Consider the following 22474-nt stretch of genomic DNA (forward strand, 5'->3'; position numbering starts at 1 on the left):
AGGGGGAAGTGTGATCAGCTCATGAGAAGGAGGAGGAGAAGGATGGCCTCCAGGGGGCAGTGTGATCGGCTGATGAGGAGGAGGAGGAGGATGGCCTCCAGGGGGCGGTGTGTTCGGCTGTTGAGGAGAAGGATGGCCTCCAGGGGGCGGTGTGATCGGCTGATGAGGAGGAGGATAGCCTCCAGGGGGCAGTGTGATCGGCTGATGAGGAGGAGGATGGCCTCCAGGGGGCAGTGTGATCGGCTGATGAGGAGAAGGATGGCCTCCAGGGGGCAGTGTGATCGGCTGATGAGGAGAAGGATGGCCTCCAGGGGGCGGTCTGATCAGCTGATTAGGAGGAGGATGGCCTCCAGGGGGAAGTGTGATCAGCTCATGAGAAGGAGGAGGAGAAGGATGGCCTCCAGGGGGCAGTGTGATCGGCTGATGAGGAGGAGGAGGAGGATGGCCTCCAGGGGGCAGTGTGATCGGCTGATGAGGAGGAGGATGGCCTCCAGGGGGCGGTGTGATCGGCTGATGAGGAGGAGGATGGCCTCCAGGGGGCGGTGTGATCGGCTGATGAGGAGGAGGATGGCCTCCAGGGAGCGGTGTGATCGGCTGATGAGAAGGAGGAGGAGAAGGATGGCCTCCAGGGGCAGTTTGATCAGCTGATTAGGAGGAGGATGGCCTCCAGGGGGCAGTGTGATCCGCTGATGAGTAGGAGAAGAAGAATGGCCTCCAGGGGCGGTCTGATCAGCTGATTAGGAGGAGGGCATCCAGGGGGCAGTGTGATCGGCTGATGAGGAGGAGGAGGAGGATGGCCTCCAGGGGGCAGTGTGATCAGCTGATGAGAAGGATGGCCTCCAGGGGGCGGTGTGATCAGCTGATGAGGAGGAGGATGGCCTCCAGGGGGCAGTGTGATCGGCTAATAAGGAGGAGGAGGATGGCCCCCAGGGGGCAGTGTGATCGGCTGATGAGAACGAGGAGGAGGAGGATGGCCTCCAGGGGGCGGTGTGATCGGCTGATAAAGAGGAGGATGGCCTCCAGGGGGCGGTGTGACCGGCTAATAAGGAGGAGGAGAATGGCCCCCAGGGGGCGGTGTGATCGGCTGATGAGAACGAAGAGGAGAAGGATGGCCTCCAGGGGGCAGTGTGATCGGCTAATAAGGAGGAGGTGGATGGCCTCCAGGGGGCGGTGTGATCGGCTGATAAAGAGGAGGATGGCCTCCAGGGGGCAGTGTGATCGGCTGATAAAGAGGAAGAGGATGGCCTCCAGGGGGCGGTGTGACCGGCTAATAAGGAGGAGGAGAATGGCCCCCAGGGGGCGGTGTGATCGGCTGATGAGAACGAAGAGGAGAAGGATGGCCTCCAGGGGGCAGTGTGATCGGCTAATAAGGAGGAGGTGGATGGCCTCCAGGGGGCGGTGTGATCGGCTGATAAAGAGGAGGAGGATGGCCTCCAGGGGGCGGTGTGATCGGCTGATAAAGAGGAGGATGGCCTCCAGGGGGCAGTGTGATCGGCTAATAAGGAGGAGGTGGATGGCCCCCAGGGGGCGGTGTGATCGGCTGATGAGGAGGAGGATAGCCTCCAGGGGGCAGTGTGATCCGCTGATGAGTAGGAGGATGGCCTCCAGGGGGCGGTGTGATCGGCTGATGAGGAGAAGGATGGCCTCAAGGGGGCGGTGTGATCGGCTGATGAGAAGAAGGATGGCCTCCAGGGGGCGGTGTGATCGGCTGATGAGGAAAAGGATGGCCTCCAGGGGGCGGTGTGATCGGCTGATGAGGAAAAGGATGGCCTCCAGGGGGCGGTGTGATCGGCTGTTGAGGAGAAGGATGGCCTCCAGGGGGCGGTGTGATCGGCTGATGAGGAGAAGGATGGCCTCCAGGGGGCGGTGTGATCGGCTGATGAGGAGAAGGATGGCCTCCAGGGGGCGGTGTGATCGGCTGATGAGGAGAAGGATGGCCTCCAGGGGGCGGTGTGATCGGCTGATGAGGAGAAGGATGGCCTCCAGGGGGCGGTGTGATCAGCTGATGAGGAGGAGGAGGATGGCCTCCAGGGGGCGGTGTGATCGGCTGATGAGAAGGAGGAGGAGAAGGATGGCCTCCAGGGGCGGTCTGATCAGCTGATTAGGAGGAGGATGGCCTCCAGGGGGAAGTGTGATCAGCTCATGAGAAGGAGGAGGAGAAGGATGGCCTCCAGGGGGCAGTGTGATCGGCTGATGAGAAGGAGGAGGAGAAGGATGGCCTCCAGGGGCAGTTTGATCAGCTGATTAGGAGGAGGAGGAGGATGGCCTCCAGGGGGCAGTGTGATCCGCTGATGAGTAGGAGGATGGCATTCAGGGGGCAGTGTGATCCGCTGATGAGGAGGAGAAGAAGAATGGCCTCCAGGGGCGGTCTGATCAGCTGATTAGAAAGAGGGCATCCAGGGGGCAGTGTGATCGGCTGATGAGGAGGAGGATGGCTTCCAGGGGCGGTCTGATCAGCTGATTAGGAGGAGGATGGCCTCCAGGGGGCAGTGTGATCAGCTGATGAGGAGAAGGATGGCCTCCAGGGGGCGGTGTGATCGGCTGATAAAGAGGAGGATGGCCTCCAGGGGGCGGTGTGACCGGCTAATAAGGAGGAGGAGAATGGCCCCCAGGGGGCGGTGTGATCGGCTGATGAGAACGAAGAGGAGAAGGATGGCCTCCAGGGGGCAGTGTGATCGGCTAATAAGGAGGAGGTGGATGGCCCCCAGGGGGCGGTGTGATCGGCTGATAAAGAGGAGGAGGATGGCCTCCAGGGGGCAGTGTGATCGGCTGATAAAGAGGAGGATGGCCTCCAGGGGGCAGGAGCGGTATGGTACTTACTTGTAGGCATCGTACACATCCTGTTTGGGTAAGCATGTATCCGTGTGCTCCTCCAGGTGATTGCGGATCCACGTGCAGGCATGCATATGCTCAGCCGTGGTCACAGAGCTCACATCCAGGCTGAGAGACAAAGAGAATCCATCACTGACCAACAGTAATGTCCCCATCCCCCATTATCAGGCCAGTCACGCCCCCCTCCCTCGCCATCATCAGGCTAGTCATGTCCCCCCCCCCACCCCGGCACCTTCGTCAGTCCAATCATGTCCCCCTCCCCCCGCACCATCATTAGGCCAGTTATGTCCCCACCCCGCACCATCATCAGACCAGTCATGTGTCCCCTGCCATCATCAGGCCAATTGTGTCCCCCCCCCCGACATCATCAAGCCAATCATCAAGCCTCCCATCAAGCCAATCATCAAGCCGCCAATCATCAAGCCTCCCATCATCAGGCCAGTCAAGTACCCCCCCAATCATCAGGCCAATCATGTCCCCCCCCCCCCGCACCATCATCAGGCCTATCATATCCCCCTCCCCCCGCAATCATCAGGCCAATCATGTCCCCCCCCCCCCCAGCATCATCAGGCCAATCATGTCCCCCCCCCGGCACCATCATCAGGCCTATCATGTCGTTCCCCCCCAACCCCCAACCCCCCCCCCCCCCCCGCAATCATCAGGCCAATCATGCCCCCCCCCCCCACCATCATCATCAGGCCAATCCTGTCCCCCGCCATCATCAGGCCAGTGATGTCCCCCCCCGCCGCCATCATCAGGCCAGTCATGTCCCCCCCGCCATCATCAGGCCAGTCATGTCTTCCCCCGCCATTATGAGGCCAGTCATGTCCCCCCCGCCATCATCAGGCCAGTCATGTCCCCCCCGCCATCATCAGGCCAGTCATGTCCCCCCCCCGCCATCATCAGGCCAGTCATGTCTTCCCCCGCCATTATGAGGCCAGTCATATCCCCCCCGCCATCATCAGGCCAGTCATGTCCCCCCCGCCATCATCAGGCCAGTCATGTCCCCCCCCCCCGCCATCATCAGGCCAGTCATGTGTCCCCCCCCCCCCCCCCGCCATCATCAGGCCAGTCATGTCCCCTCCGCCATCATCAGGCCAGTCATGTCCCCCCCGCCATCATCAGGCCAGTCATGTCCCCCCCCCCCCCGCCATCATCAGGCCAGTCATGTCCCCCCCCCCCCGCCATCGTCAGGCCAATCCTGTCCCCCGCCATCATCAGGCCAGTCATGTCCCCCCCCCCCCATCATCAGGCCAGTCATGTCCCCCCCCCCCCGCCATCGTCAGGCCAATCCTGTCCCCCGCCATCATCAGGCCAGTCATGTCCCCTCCCCGCCATCATCAGGCCAGTCATGTCCCCCCCCCCACCATCCTCAGGCCAGTCATGTCCCCCCCCCCCCGCCATCATCAGGCCAGTCCTGTCCCCCCCCCCCGCCATCATCAGGCCAGTCATGACCCCCCCCCGCCATCATCAGGCCAGTCATGACCCCCCCGCCATCATCAGGCCAGTCATGTCCCCCCCGCCATCATCAGGCCAGTCATGTCTTCCCCCTCCATTATGAGGCCAGTCATGTCCCCCCCCGCCATCATCAGGCCAGTCATGTCCCCCCCGCCATCATCAGGCCAGTCATGTCCCCCCCCCCCCGCCATCATCAGGCCAGTCATGTGTCCCCCCCCCCGCCATCATCAGGCCAGTCATGTCCCCCCCGCCATCATCAGGCCAGTCATGTCCCCCCCCCCCCCGCCATCATCAGGCCAGTCATGTGTCCCCCCCCCGCCATCATCAGGCCAGTCATGTCCCCTCCGCCATCATAAGGCCAGTCATGTCCCCCCCGCCATCATCAGGCCAGTCATGCCCCCCCCCCCCGCCATCATCAGGCCAGTCATGTCCCCCCCCCCCCCCGCCATCGTCAGGCCAATCCTGTCCCCCGCCATCATCAGGCCAGTCATGTCCCCCCCCCCCATCATCAGGCCAGTCATGTCCCCTCCCCGCCATCATCAGGCCAGTCATGTCCCCCCCCCCCACCATCATCAGGCCAGTCATGTCCCCCCCCCCCCCCCCGCCATCATCAGGCCAGTCATGTCCCCCCCCCCCCCGCCATCATCAGGCCAGTCCTGTCCCCCCCCCGTCCCCCCCATCATCAGGCCGGTCATGTCCCCCCCGCCATCATCAGGCCGCCAGTCATGACCCCCCCGCCATCATCAGGCCAGTCATGTCCCCCCCCCGCCATCATCAGGCCAGTCATGACCCCCCCCCGCCATCATCAGGCCAGTCATGACCCCCCCCCCGCCATCATCAGGCCAGTCCTGTCCCCCCCCCCCCATCATCAGGCCAGTCCTGTCCCCCCCCCCCCCCCCCCGCCATCATCAGGCCGGTCATGTCCCCCCCGCCATCATCAGGCCAGTCATGACCCCCCCGCCATCATCAGGCCAGTCATGACCCCCCCGCCATCATCAGGCCAGTCATGTCCCCCCCCCCCGCCATCATCAGGCCAGTCATGACCCCCCCGCCATCATCAGGCCAGTCATGACCCCCCCCGCCATCATCAGGCCAGTCATGACCCCCGTACATTTGGCCAGACATGCCCCTCATCACCATCAGATACCTTTTCTCCGGGCCACTGGGTCCTGGTGGGAGCTGCAGGTACAGGTAAAGCTTGTCATAATCCGACAACTTCTGAACGTCGCCCTGTGGTGAGAGAGAAGCAAGAAGGGGGTAAGGGCCGTCACACACTGCGGAGGAGGAAGGGGCAGGGAGGATACCACCTACCAGTATACTGTCCACCTTACTCTGAACCGATTTCCTGAGGAAAGAAGAAAAGACGACATTAGGACAGTGAAGAAGCAGGTCAGGCCTCTGTGATCAGACCAGTCAGGTGTGAGCGCTGCCTTACAGGTGAGGCTACTAGGTGTGAGCGCCCCCTTACAGGTGAGGCTACAAGGTATAAGCGCCACCCTACAGGTGAGGCAACAAGGTGTGAGTGCCCCCTTACAGGTGAGGCTACTAGGTGTGAGCGCCCCCTTACAGGTGAGGCAACAAGAGATAGGCCCCCCCCCTTACAGGTGAGGCAACAAGGTGTGAGCGCCACCTTACAGGTGAGGCTACAATGTGTGAGCGCCCCCTTACAGGTGAGGCTACAAGGTGTGAGCGCCCCCTTACAGGTGAGGCTACAATGTGTGAGCGCCCCCTTACAGGTGAGGCAACAAGAGATAGGCGTCCCCTTACAAGTGAGGCTACAAGGTGTGAGCGCCCCCTTACAGGTGAGGCTACAAGGTGTGAGCGCCCCCTTACAGGTGAGGCTACAAGATGTGAGCGCCCCCTTACAGGTGAGGCTACAAGATGTGAGCGCCCCCTTACAGGTGAGGCTACAAGATGTGAGCGCCCCCTTACAGGTGAGGCTACAAGATGTGAGCGCCCCCTTACAGGTGAGGCTACAAGGTGTGAGCGCCCCCTTACAGGTGAGGCTACAATGTGTGAGCGCCCCCTTACAGGTGAGGCTACAAGGCATAAGTGCCCCCTTACAGGTGAGGCTACAAGGTGTGAGCGCCCCCTTACAGGTGAGGCTACAAGGTGTGAGCGCCCCCTTACAGGTGAGGCAACAAGGTATAAGTGCCACCCTACAGGTGAGGCTACAATGTGTGAGCGCGCCCTTACAGGTGAGGCTACAAGGTGTGAGCGCCCCCTTACAGGTGAGGCAACAAGAGATAGGCCCCCCCTTTACAGGTGAGGCAACAAGGTGTAAGCGCCACCTTACAGGTGAGGCTACAATGTGTGAGCGCGCCCTTACAGGTGAGGCAACAAGGTATAAGTGCCACCCTACAGGTGAGGCTACAATGTGTGAGCGCGCCCTTACAGGTGAGGCTACAAGGTGTGAGCGCCCCCTTACAGGTGAGGCTACAAGGTGTGAGCGCCCCCTTACAGGTGAGGCTACAAGGTGTGAGCGCCCCCTTACAGGTGAGGCAACAAGAGATAGGCCCCCCCTTTACAGGTGAGGCAACAAGGTGTAAGCGCCACCTTACAGGTGAGGCTACAATGTGTGAGTGCCCCCTTACAGGTGAGGCTACAAGGTGTGAGAGCGCCCTTACAGGTGAGGCTACAAGGTGTGAGCGCCCCCTACAGGTGAGGCTACAATGTGTGAGCGCGCCCTTACAGGTGAGGCTACAAGGTGTGAGCGCCCCCTTACAGGTGAGGCTACAAGGTGTGAGCGCCCCCTTACAGGTGAGGCAACAAGAGATAGCCCCCCCCCTTACAGGTGAGGCAACAAGGTGCAAGCGCCACCTTACAGGTGAGGCTACAATGTGTGAGCGCGCCCTTACAGGTGAGGCTACAAGGTGTGAGCGCCCCCTTACAGGTGAGGCTACAATGTGTGAGCGCCCCCTTACAGGTGCGGCTACAAGGTGTGAGCGCCCCCTTATAGGTGAGGCAACAAGGTGTGAATGCTCCCTTATAGATGAGACCAGAAGGTGTGAACGCTCCCTTATAGATGATTCACAAGGTGTGAACGCTCCTTTATAGATGAGACCACAAGGTGTGAGCGCCCCCTTACAGGTGAGGCTACAAGATGTGAACGTTCCCTTGTAGAACAGACTACAAGGTGTGAGCGCCCCCTTACAGGTGAGGCTACAAGGTGTGAGCGCCCCCTTACAGGTGAGGCAACAAGGTGTGAGCGCCCCCTCACAGGTGAGGCAACAAGGTGTGAGCGCCCCCTTACAGGTGAGGCAACAAGGTGTGAACGCTCCGTGAACGCTCCTTTATAGAACAGACTACAAGGTGTGAACGCTCCTTTATAGAACAGACTACAAGGTGTGAACGCCCCCTTATAGATGGGACCAGAAGGTGTGAACGCTCCCTTATAGATGAGACCACAAGGTGTGAATGCTCCTTTATAGATGAGACCACAAGGTGTGAAGGCTCCCTTATAGATGGGACCAGAAGGTGTGAACGCTCCCTTATAGATGAGACCACAAGGTGTGAATGCTCCTTTATAGATGAGACCACAAGGTGTGAACACTTCTTTTTACATGGAGGGCCTGAGTAAGCTCTGGGGAGTCGGGGAGGCTCCAGCTTTAGGGGGCCAGGGGTCAGCCCTCTGTACTCACGAGATGCGGTTGCGCAGTTTCTGCAGGAGGTTGCTGGGCTCTGTCTCCTCCGGGGTGTCTCCCGTTGTCAGTCCTCCCTTCTTAGAAATGTTGTCATAAAGCACGTCCTCTGCCATTCCCTCCCAAGTACAGGACCTGCCGAACCACAAGAGCTGTCAGAGGCTGAAGAAGATGAAAGACGGAAACATGTACACCGGTTTATGGCTGTCAGGAGGTAACATGTGTACGCTATGGCTGTCAGGAGGTAACATGTGTACGCTATGGCTGTCAGGAGGTAACATGTGTATCCTATGGCTGTCAGGAGGTAACATGTGTACGCTATGGCTGTCAGGAGGTAACATGTGTACGCTATGGCTGTCAGGAGGTAACATGTGTACGCTATGGCTGTCAGGAGGTAACATGTGTACGCTATGGCTGTCAGGAGGTAACATGTGTACGCTATGGCTGTCAGGAGGTAACATGTGTATGCTATGGCTATCAGGAGGTAACATGTGTACGCTATGGCTGTCAGGAGGTGACGTGTGTACGCTATGGCTGTCAGGAGGTAACGTGTGTACGCTATGGCTGTCAGGAGGTAACATGTGTACGCTATGGCTGTCAGGAGGTAACATGTGTACGCTATGGCTGTCAGGAGGTAACATGTGTACGCTATGGCTGTCAGGAGGTAACATGTGTATGCTATGGCTATCAGGAGGTAACATGTGTATGATATGGCTGTCAGGAGGTGACGTGTGTATGCTATGGCTGTCAGGAGGTAACGTGTGTATGCTATGGCTGTCAGGAGGTAACATGTGTATCCTATGGCTGTCAGGAGGTAACATGTGTATGCTATGGCTGTCAGGAGGTAACATGTGTATGCTATGGCTGTCAGGAGGTAACATGTGTATGCTATGGCTGTCAGGAGGTAACATGTGTACGCTATGGCTGTCAGGAGGTAACATGTATACACCAAAAAAACTATGGGCATAGATTCTGAATCACTGCAAAATTTATTTATCATAATTATGATGATAACATGATAAAAACAATATATAAAAACTCACTAAAAAATATTTAAAAACAACCAGGTACAATACATATATATAATAGACAACAACATAGGATATATATAGGCTGTCAGGAGGTAACATGTGTATACTATGGCTGTCAGGAGGTAACATGTGTATGCTATGGCTGTCAGGAGGTAACATGTGTATGCTATGGCTGTCAGGAGGTAACATGTGTATGCTATGGCTGTCAGGAGGTAACATGTGTACCCTATGGCTGTCAGGAGATGACATGTGTACGCTATGGCTGTCAGGAGGTAACATTGGTACCCTATGGCTGTCAGGAGGTAACATGTGTATCCTATGGCTGTCAGGAGGTAACATGTGTATCCTATGGCTGTCAGGAGGTAACATGTGTATCCTATGGCTGTCAGGAGGTAACATGTGTATCCTATGGCTGTCAGGAGGTAACGTGTATCCTATGGCTGTCAGGAGGTAACATGTGTATGCTATGGCTGTCAGGAGGTAACATGTGTACGCTATGGCTGTCAGGAGGTAACATGTGTATGCTATGGCTGTCAGGAGGTAACATGTGTATGCTATGGCTGTCAGGAGGTAACATGTGTACGCTATGGCTGTCAGGAGGTAACATGTGTACGCTATGGCTGTCAGGAGGTAACATGTGTATGCTATGGCTGTCAGGAGGTAACATGTGTATGCTATGGCTGTCAGGAGGTAACATGTGTATGCTATGGCTGTCAGGAGGTAACATGTGTACGATATGGCTGTCAGGAGGTAACATGTGTATGCTATGGCTGTCAGGAGGTAACATGTGTATGCTATGGCTGTCAGGAGGTAACATGTGTATGCTATGGCTGTCAGGAGGTAACTAGTGTATGCTATGGCTGTCAGGAGGTAACATGTATACACCAAAAAAACTATGGGCATAGATTCTGAATCACTGCAAAATTTATTTATCATAATTATGATGATAACATGATAAAAACAATATATAAAAACTCACTAAAAAATATTTAAAAACAACCAGGTACAATACATATATATAATAGACAACAACATAGGATATATATAGGCTGTCAGGAGGTAACATGTGTATACTATGGCTGTCAGGAGGTAACATGTGTATGCTATGGCTGTCAGGAGGTAACATGTGTATGCTATGGCTGTCAGGAGGTGACATGTGTACGCTATGGCTGTCAGGAGGTAACATGTGTATGCTATGGCTGTCAGGAGGTAACATGTGTACCCTATGGCTGTCAGGAGATGACATGTGTATGCTATGGCTGTCAGGAGATGACATGTGTACGCTATGGCTGTCAGGAGGTAACATGTGTACGCTATGGCTGTCAGGAGGTAACATGTGTACGCTATGGCTGTCAGGAGGTAACATGTGTATGCTATGGCTGTCAGGAGGTAACATGTGTATGCTATGGCTGTCAGGAGGTAACATGTGTATGCTATGGCTGTCAGGAGATGACATGTGTACGCTATGGCTGTCAGGAGGTAACATGTGTATGCTATGGCTGTCAGGAGGTAACATGTGTACGCTATGGCTGTCAGGAGGTGACATGTGTACGCTATGGCTGTCAGGAGGTAACATGTGTATGCTATGGCTGTCAGGAGGTAACATGTGTACCCTATGGCTGTCAGGAGATGACATGTGTACGCTATGGCTGTCAGGAGGTAACATTGGTACCCTATGGCTGTCAGGAGGTAACATGTGTATCCTATGGCTGTCAGGAGGTAACATGTGTATGCTATGGCTGTCAGGAGGTAACACGTGTATGCTATGGCTGTCAGGAGGTAACATGTGTATCCTATGGCTGTCAGGAGGTAACACGTGTATCCTATGGCTGTCAGGAGGTAACATGTGTATCCTATGGCTGTCAGGAGGTAACATGTGTATCCTATGGCTGTCAGGAGGTAACATGTGTATGCTATGGCTGTCAGGAGGTAACATGTGTATGCTATGGCTGTCAGGAGGTAACATGTGTATGCTATGGCTGTCAGGAGGTAACATGTGTACGCTATGGCTGTCAGGAGGTAACATGTGTACGCTATGGCTGTCAGGAGGTAACATGTGTATGATATGGCTGTCAGGAGGTAACATGTGTCTCCTATGGCTGTCAGGAGGTAACATGTGTATGCTATGGCTGTCAGGAGGTAACATGTGTACGCTATGGCTGTCAGGAGGTGACGTGTGTATGCTATGGCTGTCAGGAGGTAATGTGTACGCTATGGCTGTCAGGAGGTAACATGTGTATGCTATGGCTGTCAGGAGGTAATGTGTACGCTATGGCTGTCAGGAGGTAACATGTGTATGCTATGGCTGTCAGGAGGTGACGTGTGTACGCTATGGCTGTCAGGAGGTAACATGTGTATGCTATGGCTGTCAGGAGGTGACGTGTGTACGCTATGGCTGTCAGGAGGTAACATGTGTATGCTATGGCTGTCAGGAGGTGACGTGTGTATGCTATGGCTGTCAGGAGGTAACATGTGTACGCTATGGCTGTCAGGAGGTAACATGTGTATGCTATGGCTGTCAGGAGGTGACGTGTGTGTGCTATGGCTGTCAGGAGGTAATGTGTACGCTATGGCTGTCAGGAGGTAACATGTGTACGCTATGGCTGTCAGGAGGTAACATGTGTACGCTATGGCTGTCAGGAGGTAACATGTGTATGATATGGCTGTCAGGAGGTAACATGTGTACGCTATGGCTGTCAGGAGGTAACATGTGTACGCTATGGCTGTCAGGAGGTAACATGTGTACGCTATGGCTGTCAGGAGGTAACATGTGTGTGCTATGGCTGTCAGGAGGTAATGCGTATGGTATGGCTGTCAGGAGGTAACATGTGTATGCTATGGCTGTCAGGAGGTAACATGTGTATCCTATGGCTGTCAGGAGGTAACATGGACGTTTGGGTAACTCTAGATACAACCACGCTGGGTGGGTTCTGGCTCATGTACAATAGCAGCACGTTCTGCGTTCCGGCGAGGTTGTTACCATAGTTACCAGACTGCACAACAGACTACACATAACCAGAAAAGACAGAAGCATCAGAGCAGAGATATCAGTATACCGTTGACTATTACAGCAGGTAGAATATTACAATTAAATGTTCCCAAAACTGAGAACATTATAAAGTCCCCAGTGGGAGGTAGCGGCCACAATGACGCCCTATAGGTGCTGCGATGCTGGTGCGGCATAGCTTCTTTGGTTACATATAGTAGTGGTTATGCACCCATCATTGTTATTGAGCTGTGCATGTCCAGGGGCAGAAATCACCACAGCGGGCAGCCATTACAATCAGACTGAGCTCAATGGGAATTATAGCAAGGTGCCCTGGTGTGGGGCTCTATCACCCTCAGTTACCCCTCTGTCGGGGCTCTATCACCCTCAGTTACCCCTCTGTGGAGCCCCGTCACCCTCAGTTACCCCTCTGTGGAGCCCCGTCACCCTCAGTTACCCCTCTGTGGAGCCCCGTCACCCTCAGTTACCCCTCTGTGGAGCCCCGTCACCCTCAGTTACCCCTCTGTGGAGCCCCGTCACCCTCAGTTACCCCTCTGTGGAGCCCCGTCACCCTCAGTTACCCCTCTGTGGAGCCCCGTCACCCTCAGTTACCCCTCTGTGGAGCCCCGTCACCCTCAGTTACCCCTCTGTGGAGCCCCGTCACCCTCAGTTACCCCTCTGTGGAGCCCCGTCACCCTCAGTTACCCCTCTGTGGAGCCCCGTCACCCTCAGTTACCCCTCTGTGGAGCCCCGTCACCCTCAGTTACCCCTCTGTGGAGCCCCGTCACCCTCAGTTACCCCTCTGTGGAGCCCCGTCACCCTCAGTTACCCCTCTGTGGAGCCCCGTCACCCTCAGTTACCCCTCTGTGGAGCCCCGTCACCCTCAGTTACCCCTCTGTGGGGCTCCGTCCCCCTCAGTTACCCCTCTGTGGGGCTCCGTCCCCCTCAGTTACCCCTCTGTGGGGCTCCGTCCCCCTCAGTTACCCCTCTGTGGGGCTCCGTCCCCCTCAGTTACCCCTCTGTGGGGCTCCGTCCCCCTCAGTTACCCCTCTGTGGGGCTCCGTCCCCCTCAGTTACCCCTCTGTGGGGCTCCGTCCCCCTCAGTTACCCCTCTGTGGGGCTCCGTCCCCCTCAGTTACCCCTCTGTGGGGCTCCGTCCCCCTCAGTTACCCCTCTGTGGGGCTCCGTCCCCCTCAGTTACCCCTCTGTGGGGCTCCGTCCCCCTCAGTTACCCCTCTGTGGGGCTCCGTCCCCCTCAGTTACCCCTCTGTGGGGCTCCGTCCCCCTCAGTTACCCCTCTGTGGGGCTCCGTCCCCCTCAGTTACCCCTCTGTGGGGCTCCGTCCCCCTCAGTTACCCCTCTGTGGGGCTCCGTCCCCCTCAGTTACCCCTCTGTGGGGCTCCGTCCCCCTCAGTTACCCCTCTGTGGGGCTCCGTCCCCCTCAGTTACCCCTCTGTGGGGCTCCGTCCCCCTCAGTTACCCCTCTGTGGGGCTCCGTCCCCCTCAGTTACCCCTCTGTGGGGCTCCGTCCCCCTCAGTTACCCCTCTGTGGGGCTCCGTCCCCCTCAGTTACCCCTCTGTGGGGCTCCATCACCCTGTTACCCCTCTGTGGGGCTCTATCACCCTCAGTTACCCCTCTGTTGGGCTCTATCACCCTCAGTTACCCCTCTGTGGGGCTCTGTCCCCTCAGTCACCCCTCTGTGGGGCTCTATCACCCTCAGTTACCCCCTCTGTGGGGCTCTATCACCCTCAGTTACCCCCTCTGTGGGGCTCTATCACCCTCAGTTACCCCCTCTGTGGGGCTCTATCACCCTCAGTTACCCCCTCTGTGGGGCTCTATCACCCTCAGTTACCCCCTCTGTGGGGCTCTATCACCCTCAGTTACCCCCTCTGTGGGGCTCTATCACCCTCAGTTACCCCTCTGTGGGGCTCTATCACCCTCAGTTACCCCCTCTGTGGGGCTCTATCACCCTCAGTTACCCCCTCTGTGGGGCTCTATCACCCTCAGTTACCCCTCTGTTGGGCTCTATCACCCTGTTACCCCTCTGTTGGGCTCTATCACCGTTACCCCTCTGTTGGGCTCTATCACCCTCAGTTACCCCTCTGTTGGGCTCTATCACCCTCAGTTACCCCTCTGTTGGGCTCTATCACCCTCAGTTACCCCTCTGTTGGGCTCTATCACCCTCAGTTACCCCTCAGTTGGGCTCTATCACCCTCAGTTACCCCTCTGTTGGGCTCTATCACCCTCAGTTACCCCTCAGTTGGGCTCTATCACCCTCAGTTACCCCTCTGTTGGGCTCTATCACCCTCAGTTGCCCCTCTGTGGGGGCTCTATCACCCTGTTACCCCTCTGTGGGGCTCTATCACCCTCAGTTACCCCTGTGTTGGGCTCTGTCCCCCTCAGTGGGGCTCTATCACCCTGTTACCCCTCTGTGGGGCTCTGTCCCCTCAGTCACCCCTCTGTGGGGCTCTATCACCCTCAGTTGCCCCTCTGTGGGGGCTCTATCACCCTGTTACCCCTCTGTGGGGCTCTATCACCCTGTTACCCCTCTGTGGGGCTCTATCACCCTCAGTTACCCCTGTGTTGGGCTCTGTCCCCCTCAGTTACCCCTCTGTGGGGCTCTATCACCCTCAGTTGCCCCTCTGTGGGGCTCTATCACACTAAAGTCCGGGGTCACCACGGTATTTGCCCCCTCCCCGGTTTGGGCGGGATATTATTACCCGGTGACCTCATCCTCGGCTATTTCGCCCCCACGTGTCTCCGCCCACTCGTGACAGCCGCTTATCGCGATATGACAGCTAGAGCGGGAGACACCCGCCGCACGGGGGCAGGGGAGCGGTACTCGCCGGTGTGACACATCCCCGGGGCCCCGGACAGAATGACCCGGGAATCAACCTACCGCCGCCACGGGAGCCTCCGCCGAGCCTTTTTTCTGATTGGTTGAGAAGACGCGTCTCCTCTCTCCGGCTGGAAATTCCATTGGCTGTCCCGCCAAAACTTACCAGGAAACAGAAAATACGAGAGTTCTCATTGGCTAAAGCTCCGGCTTCTGCTTAGTAACAGTAACGTGATTGGTTCACGGCGTTAGGCGCGCAAAAAGGGTGTATGTCTCGTGTCACAACATTCAAGGCTGGTTGAAGCACAGTGGAGTAGATAAACCACGCCTCTCGTTAGAGATGACGTCATGGAAAGGCGTGACCAATAAGAATTGCGCTGTTCTGGGAGTTGTAGTCCCTGTGCGGTGCTGGAGCGTCTCCCTGTCTGCTCTTCTAATTGTTCATATAATGTTCTGATTTATAACAGGAGCTATTATCCCCCACCATGCTGAACTCTAACCTGGGGGGAGGGGTCACACACGGCAGGTTGGGGGGGGGGGGTCACACACGGCAGGTTGGGGGGGGGGTCACACACAGGGCAGGTTGGGGGTGGGGTCACACACGGCAGGTTGGGGGGGGTCACACACGGCAGGTTGGGGGGGGTCACACACAGGGCAGGTTGGGGGTGGGGTCACACACGGCAGGTTGGGGGGGTCACACACGGCAGGTTGGGGGGGGGGGTCACACACGGCAGGTTGGGGGGGTCACACACGGCAGGTTGGGGGGTCACACACGGCAGGTTGGGGGGGTCACACACAGGGCAGGTTGGGGGGGGTCACACACGGCAGGGTGGGGGGGGGGGTCACACACAGGGCAGGTTGGGGGGGGTCACACACGGCAGGTTGGGGGGGGGTCACACACAGGGCAGGTTGGGGGTGGGGTCACACACGGCAGGTTGGGGGGGGTCACACACAGGGCAGGTTGGGGGTGGGGTCACACACGGCAGGTTGGGGGGGGGGTCACACACGGCAGGATAAGGGTCACACACGGCAGGTTGGGGGGGTCACACACGGCAGGTTGGGGGGTCACACACGGCAGGTTGGGGGTGGGGTCACACAGGGCAGGTTGGGGGGGGTCACACACGGCAGGTTGGGGGGGGGGGGTCACACACAGGGCAGGTTGGGGGTGGGGTCACACACGGCAGGTTGGGGGGGTCACACACAGGGCAGGTTGGGGGGGGGTCACACACGGCAGGTTGGGGGGGGGGGGTCACACACAGGGCAGGTTGGGGGTGGGGTCACACACGGCAGGTTGGGGGGGTCACACCCGGCAGGATAAGGGTCACACACGGCAGGTTGGGGGGGGGGTCACACACAGGGCAGGTTGGGGGTGGGGTCACACACGGCAGGTTGGGGGGGTCACACACGGCAGGATAAGGGTCACACACGGCAGGTTGGGGGTGGGGTCACACAGGGCAGGTTGGGGGGGGTCACACACGGCAGGTTGGGGGGGGTCACACACGACAGGTTGGGGGTGGGGTCACACACGGCAGGTTGGGGGGGGTCACACACGACAGGTTGGGGGGGGTCACACACGGCAGGATAAGGGTCACACTCGGCAGGTTGGGGGGGTCACATGGCAGGTTGGGGGGGTCACACACACAGCAGGTTGGGGGGGTCACACTCGGCAGGATGAGGTCACACACACACAGCAAGTTGGGGGGTCACACACGGCAGGATGGGGGGTTACACACAACAGGATAAGGGTCACACACGGCAGGTTGGGGAGGGGGTCACACAGCAGGTTGGGGGGGTCACACACAGGAGGTTGGGGGGGGTCACACACGATATGTTGGGGGGTCACACACGGCAGGTTGGGGGGTCACACACGGCAGGTTGGGGGTCACACATGGCAGGTTGGGGGGGGGTCACACACGGCAGGATAAGGGTCACACTCGGCAGGTTGGGGGGTCACACGGCAGGTTGGGGGCTCACACACGGCAGGTTGGGGGGGGCACACACGGAAGGTTGGGGGGGCACACACGGCAGGTTGGGGGGGCACACTCGGCAGGTTTGGGGGGGTCACGCACTCGGCAGGTTGGGGGGGGGTCACACACTCGGCAGGATGAGGTCACACACGGCAGGTTGGGGGGGTCACACACGGCAGGTTGGGGGGGGTCACACACACAGCAGTTTGGGGGGGTGTCACACTCGGCAGGATGAGGTCACACACGGCAGGTTGGGGGGGCACACACGGCAGGTTGGGGGGGACACACACGGCAGGTTGGGGGGGACACACGGCAGGTTGGGGGGGGACACACGGCAGGTTGGGGAGGGACACACGGCAGGTTGGGGGGGGACACACGGCAGGTTGGGGGGGACACACGGCAGGTTGGGGGGGGACACACGGCAGGTTGGGGGGGGACACACGGCAGGTTGGGGGGGGACACACGGCAGGTTGGGGGGGACACACGGCAGGTTGGGGGGCACACTCGGCAGGTTTGGGGGGTCACACACGGCAGGTTGGGGTGCACACTCGGCAGGTTGGGGGGGGTCACACACGGCAGGTTGGGGGGCACACTCGGCAGGTTGGGGGGGGGTCACACACGGCAGGTTGGGGGAGGTCACACACTCGGCAGGTTGGGGGGGTTACACACACAGCAGGTTGGGGGGGTCACACACACAGCAGGTTTGGGGGGTCACACTCGGCAGGATAAGGTCACACACAGCAGGTTGGGGGGGTCACACTCGGCAGGATGAGGTCACACCCGGCAGGTTGGGGGCTCACACACGGCAGGTTGGGGGGGCACACACGGAAGGTTGGGGGGGGGGGGGCACACACGGCAGGTTGGGGGGGCACACTCGGCAGGTTGGGGGGGGTCACGCACTCGGCAGGATGAGGTCACACACGGCAGGTTGGGGGGGTCACACACGGCAGGTTGGGGGGGTCACACACACAGCAGGTTGGGGGGGTGTCACACTCGGCAGGATGAGGTCACACACGGCAGGTTGGGGGGGCACACACGGCAGGTTGGGGGGGGGACACACGGCAGGTTGGGGGGCACACTCGGCAGGTTGGGGGGGTCACACACGGCAGGTTGGGGGGCACACTCGGCAGGTTGGGGGGGTCACACACGGCAGGTTGGGGGAGGTCACACACTCGGCAGGTTGGGGGAGGTCACACACTTGGCAGGTTGGGGGGGGTCACACACTCGGGAGGTTGGGGGATCATGCTCGGTAGGTTTGTGGGGGTCATGCACTTGGCAGGTTGGGGGGGTCACACACTCGGGAGGTTGGGGGATCATACTCGGAAGGTTTGGGGGGGTCACGCACTTGGCAAGTTGGGGGGGGGTCACACACTCGGGAGGTTGGGGAATCATGCTCGGTAGATTTGTGGGGGTCACGCACTTTGGCAGGTTTGGGGGGGTTACATCATATGAGAAGAAACCATCCCAGAAACACATAGGACCAAAAACCAACAGCTGCATAGGTGATAAAGCTGCGACATGCGGCCGTCTAGCAGGTAACCATCCATAGCCCAGAATAGGTGAATCCAGCAACAAAGCCGCTGGCGAGGAATCCTCATTCATGGAGATGTGGTCAGCAGAGGGCGAGGCTCCCAGCTACCACACCAGGGCACCACAGCCGCTACTGAATACGAGGAGCATCCTGCATATTCAGCCGCTGCATGCGTCCTGGTACATCACGCGCAGTCTGCCAGGGAACACCATGGAATACGCCATTTGAGGGTCACGGTGCTTGCTCTTGTGTTCTGCCAGGATGCAGAGAAGTCTGGGAACAGCAGCACAATGGCATTATGAGAACTTATTTTACCCTTCAGGCGGGCAGCTGGCAGAATGCTGTCACCATCACCACTGCTTACCAGTCTGGCCAGAAATGGCCGGGGAGCGGCACACAGTGATGGCGGTCTGGCCGAGGCCCGGTGTGGCAGATGCAGGGGACAGCTTGGCATCAGGTATTTGATGACGCAGACACTGCTCCATGAATGAATAAGAATCAGCGCCCCCGCTCGCTCCGCCAGGCCCAATAGATGCAGATTATTCCTTCACCCTCCCTTTTCTAGATGGTCGGCTGGTTGAGCCCATGTAGCAGCAGCTTTCTCCAGTTGTTGTAGCTTAGGTGGGAAGGGGGCTGTGACGTGAAACTCCAGCTCTATAAACTAAAAAGAGATAAATCACCACAAAACGTATATATAAGATTGTCCCATATGACTGTAAAGCATTAACCGTATCCGACCCAACACACTAGAGCCAGACATCTACTTATGGGAGGTAAGGAGAGTCAACAAATTGCAGTGAAGCAATCTCAATAAACTACCAATATTTTATGTTGGAGACAGCGAAACCGGACAAGACGTACTAACAGTGAGGAGAGGAGGGGGAACCGAGAGCTCCAAACCATCACCTGTATTCCTATCTCTATATGAATTCCATGGAGACCATATGGACTCAAACAGATCTCATTTATTATTTAAAGAAGCAGTCATTCGTTCTAAGGTCCTGATTTCTGTCAGTCAGGTCTTCAAATAGTTAAAGGGGTATTCCCCCCAAGAGCAAAAAATAATGAAATGCCCCCAAACCTAGCTGGTCTTACTCGCCAAGTCCCCCTGAGTATTTTGAGCTGTCTCCCGTCTTTCTAGCTGCTGCTGTTCCCGATAAAAAGTTTTTTTTTCTAAAAGCCGACTATATCCAATATGGTGCCAGCCAGGAAACTACATTTCCCAGCATGCAGTGCTTGTCACTGCTTGCTGGGACCTGTAACCACATCACTATATATCATGTCACACAGTTTCTGATTTGAACAGATAGCAGCTTGCTGGGACCTGCAGTTTTACACAATATATCAGGTCACAGAGCTTCTGTAGAACTATAGGTCCCAGCAAGCTGCCATCCATCCAAATCAGAAACTGTGTGACCTGATATATTGTGATTTGGACTGATAGCAGCTTGCTGGGACCTGAAGTTCTACAGAAGTTCTGAGACCTGACATATTGTGTAGAACTACAGGTCCCAGCAAGCTGCTATCCATCCACATCACAATATATCAGGTCACAGATGTTGATGGATAGCAGGATCACGGGGGTCGGACGGGAAAAGGCAGCGGGGTTGGGGGGGGGTCTCAGTTGCGATTGCTGGTAAAGTATATTTATGCCCCAGGGGTGGGGAACTAATACGAGTCAGCGGCACAGGAGGGGCCAGGAGGCGGCTGAGCAATGGGGGGAGTGCAGTATATGTATGCCCCGGGAACTGGTGCGGGTGAGCGGCAGCGGCGTTGTGCGGCACAGCACAAGAGCAGCTAAGACAGGGCTGACAGCGGGATTAGGGGGTGCAGGAGTGATCATCGGGAGTGAATCATAAGTATACCCCGGGGCGGGGTACTGGTGCAGGAGACCGGCGGCGGCGCACGCGGGGCGAGCGGCTTCTTGTTGCGGCACAGAGCACAGGAGCGGCCAGTACGGGGCTGACAGGAGCGAGCACCGCTGGGAGACTGGTGTGGGGGGCGGTGCCGCTGGCTATGCGCTATGTGTGGAGACATGAGTCTCCGGGATTGCTGAGAGCTGTGGTGCCCCAGCAGCAGGAGGGGGGCAGTGTCATCTGCTGGGGAAGGGGTGGCTCTGCCAGGACGGGTGACGGCGGGAGGTGATCGTGGCCCCGCTGTGATGTGCCGGGCCCCGGGATCCCCTCTCAAGCAGATCACAGACTGGTTCTCACGGCGGGGAAGCCGTCCAATGCCGCTTCCCCCTGCGCCTGGCGGCTAGCATCGGGTGGGTTACAGGGGGGGGCGGGAGATGGATGCCGCTGGCGGCCAGCATCGGGTGAGTTGCGGGGGGTCGTGAGGGGGTCTGCCACTGGGTGAGCTGCAGGGGGGGGGGGGGGGGGGGGTCTGCTTACAGAGAGGATTGAACAGCAGTCTGTGTCCTCCCTCACTTCAGATTGGCTGGGTCAGAAGCGATAACCCGGCCCATTGAAGAGAAGGAGGACACGTGATGCCGTCTCGGAGGGTCGGGGCCAGGAGCAGGGAGCGTGTCGGGTTGGACTGAGAGCTGATGATTCTATGCAATCTGTGGGGGTGAATGCAGCTAGGTAACAGCAAAACTGTGCAGAATCCATAATAACTTTATATTGGAAAGATGGAAAGCTACGGGTGGGCAATGTATTAGTTCTAAAATAATTTTGGGGGGAATACCCCTTTAAGAGAAGGGGGGTTAATCTGTTTCCAACATCTGGCAATCAAGGTCTTTGCTGCAAGTTAAAGAAGATGTACCATCAACTACGGATAGAACACAGGGAAGCCGGTGCCGTGGTCCGTTATTTCGAACCGCGGCCCACTTCCCGTGTACGGCGCTGTATTACCCATTGATAGCGGGCCTGGGCTGAAGCACTGGAGGCGGGCTGGCCCGCGCCCAGTGGAAGGGAGTTCCCTCCCCTCTATGACACGGCACCTTTGGAGCCGCGTCGTAGAGGGGCAGGGGTTTCCTCCCACTGGGGGTGGGCCGGCCCACCTTTAGTGCTTCAGCCCTGGCCTGGTACCCGTGAATAGAATGTTGCCGTACACAGGATCGGGGCCAGGGTTCAAAATAACAGACCACGGCACCGGCTTACCCGTGACAGCGCCGATCTATCCATGGGTCATATTCAAGAGGATGTACCTGATGGTACATCCTCTTTAAGATTGCCAATAGCAACTTCCCAGGTTTCTTTCTGATAGTCTTGGGATACAGATTGAGGAGACTCACTTATTGGGTCCTTAGGCCCATCAATTTGGAGAATTGCAGAGGACACTGTACACATCGCAATCCAAAACTGTTGGATATGAGGACACTCCCAAAAAATGTGATACAGAGTGCCTATAGCGCCTAAGCATCTCCAACACAAAGGGGAGATACTATTGTTTAATTTATTCAAGAGCTCAGGGGTGTGATACCACATCATCAGGAGTTTATAATGAGACTATATGTAGTGCATTTGGAAGATGTTGCACCTCTATCCCGGACTATCGCCCACCTCTCAGGTAATATCTAAACTCCCAGTACCGACTCCCACTTAGATATATAGCCATGTCTGATCTAGGGACCCTCCTCCAGGGAATTAAGGATACGATAGATATCAGCCCTTTAGTGGATGTCCTCGCTCTAACCAACTGTTCAAAAGCAGTGGGCTTGGAGACTGTCAGAAAACCCAGATGTGACATCATAAAGTGGCGGCGTCAAGTAGGTAAAATGTTCTGTGGAGGGGAGGTCAGCTCTATCTTTTAACCTTTCAAATGAAAGCAAAGTCCGGGTTAACCACATCCGCAACTTGGAACAATTTTTTTGGCGCCCCCAGTACGTACCATTTGGGATTGTAGACCCATAGAGAAGAAAGCTGTGGCTCTTCTAATTGTGAGATCCTGGTCTCAGTCTCCTGCACCTGGTCCCTGAGGTTATGGAGGTCTTGCCTCAGCCCACATCTATCTTTCACTCCTCGATTTTATCAGTCAGTAAGGTGGTAGCTGTCTGGATGGCTTCCAGGAGCTGGCTAGACACCTGGGAGAGAGTAGGTTTAAGGTCCTCTGCACCATCTTGCCCAGTGCCGCCTGTGGTTTGGGAGCCATGAGGAGTCTCAGCGCCATGTTATGGAGCAGGCCGCACATACTCCTTCAACTTCTCCGCTGCTGAGGATTGCCCTGTGCGGTTCATGGCTGAGGAGA

The 22474-nt window shown here is 57.4% G+C and overlaps 1 protein-coding gene across 4 annotated transcripts in view; it reads right to left on the bottom strand.

Moving 5' to 3' along the window:
* Nucleotides 1-18912, bottom strand: part of RFX5 (regulatory factor X5) — a 28975-nt gene extending 10063 nt beyond the window's left edge. The window contains exons 1-5 of one of the 4 annotated variants that reach the window (XM_069951313.1): nucleotides 18648-18912; nucleotides 7932-8066; nucleotides 5602-5635; nucleotides 5438-5520; nucleotides 2821-2940 (exon numbers count right to left, since the gene is read on the bottom strand). In XM_069951313.1, the coding sequence (XP_069807414.1) occupies nucleotides 2821-2940; nucleotides 5438-5520; nucleotides 5602-5635; nucleotides 7932-8047 (353 nt within the window). In that variant the 5' untranslated portion in view covers nucleotides 8048-8066; nucleotides 18648-18912. The other 3 variants (XM_069951310.1, XM_069951312.1, XM_069951311.1) reach the window with 3 other exon arrangements.
* Between the last annotated feature and the right edge of the window lie 3562 nt (nucleotides 18913-22474).

This window comes from Dendropsophus ebraccatus, chromosome 13 (genome assembly GCF_027789765.1).
Source record: "Dendropsophus ebraccatus isolate aDenEbr1 chromosome 13, aDenEbr1.pat, whole genome shotgun sequence".
NCBI lineage: Eukaryota > Metazoa > Chordata > Amphibia > Anura > Hylidae > Dendropsophus > Dendropsophus ebraccatus.